The 5,002-nt window shown below is 34.2% G+C and overlaps 1 protein-coding gene across 1 annotated transcript in view; it reads left to right on the top strand.

Annotated features, from left to right (window-relative positions):
* Positions 1 to 3,182, top strand: part of LOC137619047 (B-cell receptor CD22-like) — a 123,877-nt gene extending 120,695 nt beyond the window's left edge. The window contains exon 4 of the mRNA XM_068349244.1: positions 3,006 to 3,182. Coding sequence (XP_068205345.1) covers positions 3,006 to 3,182 — 177 coding nt within the window. The remainder of the gene's footprint in view (positions 1 to 3,005) is intronic.
* The last annotated feature ends 1,820 nt before the right edge of the window (positions 3,183 to 5,002 follow it).

Genomic DNA, 5,002 nt, shown 5'->3' with positions numbered 1-5,002 from the left:
TGGAGTTTGCTATGTAATTTGTAACTTAATTTATACTTATTTTTAATTATTTACTTTACTTGCTTTCCTTTACTCTGCTTCACTTTAAGGCTGTTTTCCTGGTCCTATCACATAAGGAAACCCTGTGCCCTACAGAATTTAAAAGATCTGTCTGTTGTATAAAATCTTGGGTATTTACTGTAGAGTATCACACAGAGTATTCGACATCGTCAAATGCACATTTAGAAAACAAGAAAGTTTTCAGTTTCCTCTTAAAAGTTTCAATATCCTCAGTCTTTCGGATATTCAATGTGAGTCTGTGTAGTTTTGGGGCCGCATACTTAAAGGCTCTAGAACATGCAGTACACTAGATATAGATCTTGGATCCAGTAACTGGAAACCATCTGTAACTGTTCTCGTGTCAACACGATTTGATGGATGCACAATATGTAGCAATTCTCCTAGATATTTTGGACGTCCGGATCTGATAACTTGATAGGTTACTGCAAATATTCTAAGACAGATAAGAGGACAAAGGATATATTATTTAAACAGTGAAAGACAGATACGTAGATAAAGGATATATTAGATAGCATCAGTTTTTCATATTGGCAAAGTTTGAAATCTGGTCGAACCAACTTTGTATTGGTCTCAGATGAAAGTATTCAAATTCAGCCACTATCCTTTTTTTCAAATTCAATGTAGCACAATATTTCTTGAGTTTTGTTGATTATACTTTTTATTCATTTTAACTACCACCAAATGAAGACTTCGATTATAATTAATTTACTATAAGTAGAAAAGTATTCTTACAATAACACATAGCTAATTTTTCTCTGTTCTAAGGAATCAAAATACACTCTCATGGTGAAATCATATTAGTATTCTTTATGGGCTTACGTGAATTCTAGCTGTTCTTTTTTTGGCCAAATAGAATTCTTCGTGATATTTTTCAGGTTACCAATACTGAAAAGGTTTATGAAGTGTTGATGTTCAAAAACAAAGACTCAGATCCCTTCTAGAATTGCAAGTTCTTTATAGGAATTGCAAATGTGGGGCAAAATTTCTTGGCAAATTCTTTTAAAGGTTTAAAGGCCACTCATGAATGGCAGAGGAAAGGGACAGTGACATTGCCCTATCAAGCAAAAGTGCACTAGACTGACCTTATATACATATGATCAGCGCCCAAGCCCCCTCTCTACCAAAGCTAGGACTGAGGAGGACCAGGCAATGGCTGTTGATGACTCAGCAGATAGACCTATATGCTACCCCAAAACCCCTATTCCTAGCTGAATGGTGAGGTTGCGCTGACCAAAGGAACTAACGAGTTTGAGCGAGACTCGAACCCCAGTCTGGTGTTCACCTGTCAGGGACATTACCATAACTAATTCTTTCAACTGAAGCTATATAAGTGGAATATCATCTTTAGATTATTTTGTTTTTCTTTGTGTAAATATTTTATTTTTATCTCGCCTTTTCCTCCAGCCAGCTCTTTTCCATTTTAATGAACTATTATGAAAGGTCAGTTTGACCTTTCATAATAGCATTTTCATTCTTACCTTTACAGTTTTATTATTCCCGAAAGAAATTTTCAAAGAGGATCCCGTTATTATACATCTAAAAATATGCGGTCGACTTATTGGCACATTTTCACATCTAGCGTCTTATACAGAAATCTCTATTGACAAAAATGGGACATCCCCTATATTAACTATTTTTTGTCATTTGCCTTTTTACTCACTTTCCTTTCAGTTAAACAGGGACCAATATTGTTCATTTTGGATCAATGAATCTTTTTCTTAAAGGGTGATTCAATTTTTTTTTTCTTGATATAAAGATAATTACTTGACTTGTTTATTCTAACCAGAAAGATCTGCTAATTCTTGTTTTGAACTATTCTAAACATTTCTATCTGAAAAAAAAACCTTTTTTTTCTATTCACTCTCTCTCTCTCTCTCTCTCTCTCTCTCTCTCTCTCTCTCTCTCTCTCTCTCTCTCTCTCTCTCTCTCTCTCTCTCTCGCATGGCCCCTTTGACGTTTGCTTCAATTCAGAAAGAATTTTTTATTTTGAGTTTTGCCTCTTTTGAAATATGAATTAGACCTGTTTATGTCTTCCAAAAGGCATAGTTGACTCTGATCTATCTTGAGAGATCCATCCGAACTTCGAAGGTTTTTTCAAAGTTCCATTTTCTGCTTTTTGAAAGAAAATATTCCTTTAATTTTTTATCAAGCAGAAAAAAAAAATCAATTTTATGAATATTCCATAAAAACTCTTAGACTTTTTCACCTCCCGGTAGTATAGGTGTTCATTTATCATGTCCACAGAAATCGATATAAACTCTCTCTCTCTCTCTCTCTCTCTCTCTCTCTCTCTCTCTCTCTCTCTCTCTCTCTCTCTCTCTCTCTCTCTCTCTCTCTCTCTCTCTCTCTCTCTCTCTCTCTCACGAGAAATATCCATTTGGCCTATCTTTATGGTATACATTGATATTAATTTCTTCAAAGAAATCTGTTTGGCATTCCTTATATGACGAAGCATGTTTTGAGTCTGGGCTTGTTGCTGTTGCAGATTGCCTGGCCCTTATGGCCAGGCACGGGCTCTTGCACAATTAAAACCCGTAGTTATGGGCCTGGGCTCTCTTTAACCTAAGAAACCTGTTTGCCGTATACAGTCTTAGATATTTATAGTATCCCACAGCGCATTCCACATTCATTGTCAAATCCACTTTATAGAAGCACTTGGAAAGCAAGAAAGTCTTCAGTTTCATCTCAAAAGCCAATTTCAGCCTTAAAGGGCAGCTGGTATAATTCAATTTTCTTATCCAGATAGATATTTTTAGCTTTTTTTCATCCAAAGAGATCTGTTTGATTTATCCAGAGGGATGTGTATAACCCTTCTTAATTTGAATAGACTAATTTGAGTAGAAAGTTTATAATTTTTATCTGAACAATTCTAACATCAATATAACTTATCCATTCGATTTTTTCCTCTTATTTAGTGACTCACAAGACCCATATTACCTTTACAGGGTCGACCTTTACACCGGCAAAACGTGATAACAAAAGGACGGAGTCTGACTCTTCTTGAGCTGCAGCATCAGGACTCTGGACTCTACACTTGCCTCGCCTCCAACACCGAAGGGGATGGAGAGAGCAATGCCGTTGCTCTCCACATAGATTGTGAGTATGAGAGGATAATGTTTTAGGCAATGTAGCTTTTTAAAATTTGTTCCCTATGTTTTTAAGCTTAAATTTGGGTCTGGTTGTATGTATAGATAAAAGAGGTTTTAGAGACAATGCACATAGATTGTGACTATCAGAGGATAATGTTAAATCCAATGAAGGTTTTTTAAATCTATTCCATATGTTTTTAAGTATAAATTTAGGTCTTTTTACGTGTTGTATGTATAGATACAAAAAAAAGTTTGTGAGACAATGCACATAGATCGTATGAGGAGAAATGTTTAATGGTTTTTATGCTTAAATGTGGGTTTATTTTACTAGTTGTATGTATGTATAGATACTTTTTTTAGGTAATGCACATAGATTGTGAGTATTGGGGGAACGTTTTATTGGCAATGAAGATTTTTATTTTTTATTTTTTCCATGGTTAATTTTATACTAATTGTATGTATAGATAAAAAGCTTGTTTTGAGACAATGTTTGAGGTTTCTTCAGCAGTTTTACTAGAGTATGATTTCTTGTATGGATAACCTTTATAGACGGAAAGAGTTTTTCTTGACAATGCAGAAGCTTTTTTTTTTTTTATAAGATTTTTTACGTATAACTAAAATAATTCAAATTTATTGTTTGTACGGACAGAACGAGGTTTCTTTGGAAAATTATTTTGGATTATTAATTTGGAGTATTAGTTTTTATATAGATTTTAAGTACAAATAGAGGAAGGTTTTCAACTTTTATTTTGGCAATGAAATTTCTATATAATGTTTATCTTAGATTTTCAAGCATGAGCATGGGATTTTGTATTTCCTGTAAGCATGACTAAATTCTTTTCAAACAATTTCTACTTATGAGCTTATAAGCAATAGGTTGGGATTTTGTATTGATTAATAATATGGACGAAAAGGATTTTGTTACAAAGGAAGTATTTTTTCGTGTAATCTCGAATTATTTTGAGCATGGATATGAGTTTAGCATTGTTTTAAAGTGACGAAAAAGGCCTCATATTGGCAAAATATGAGAGTTATTGGGTAGGTTTTGAATTTGAAAGCATTTTTATTGTAATTAAGGATGGAAAGAGGTTTTCGTGCATTTTTTCACTAATGACTTTAAGTAAATAGATTTTCCTGACATAGAATTTAGGATTTTGTGGCTGATTTGAATTTTAGATTTAATACAACAGGATGGATTTTATTTAGGATTTACTGCAATGGTGTGAATTTTGATTTAGGACTTAATGTAGGGGGTTTGGTTTTAATTTATTATTTAATGCAATAGTGGATGTCATGAGATTCAGGTAATAAAAGTTTGTGGCAGGCATAACAACTTTTATTTGTGTTCAATCTACCGGAATCCAGACATGGATGATTCTATCTTCGATTGTCTTCTTACCATTATGGCTAAGATACAAGATGATGATAGAAAGGCTTCTTTTGTCTTTGTTGGTGATTTTAATGATCACCATAGGGGGTGGTTAAGTTCTATCTCTCCTACTGATCGCCATGGCTTAAGAGCTTTAGACTTTGCCTCTGAATCAGGCTGTGAGCAAATCATAAATGAAGCTACTCTCAGGTCTGGTAATTGCTCGGACCTCATATACAGACTCCCCTGGTGTTATAATTAGTAAGATTGGTTCTCCAGTCGGGACATCTGATCATGCCTTGATTTCATCAGTAGTGAAGACTGGACAGCCTGTCCCTGATATATCATACTCGTAAAATTTATATGAAATCCAAGCAGACTGGAATGGGATTTTCCATGATCATTTGTGCTTGAATTGGTCACAATTATATAGTAGTGTAGATCCTGTTGTACCTTTGAATGAGAATCTAGTCAACGTAATTGA

Source organism: Palaemon carinicauda, chromosome 25 (assembly GCF_036898095.1).
Source record: "Palaemon carinicauda isolate YSFRI2023 chromosome 25, ASM3689809v2, whole genome shotgun sequence".
In the NCBI taxonomy this organism is placed as follows: domain Eukaryota; kingdom Metazoa; phylum Arthropoda; class Malacostraca; order Decapoda; family Palaemonidae; genus Palaemon; species Palaemon carinicauda.
This window is presented reverse-complemented; position numbering and strand designations above follow the sequence as displayed.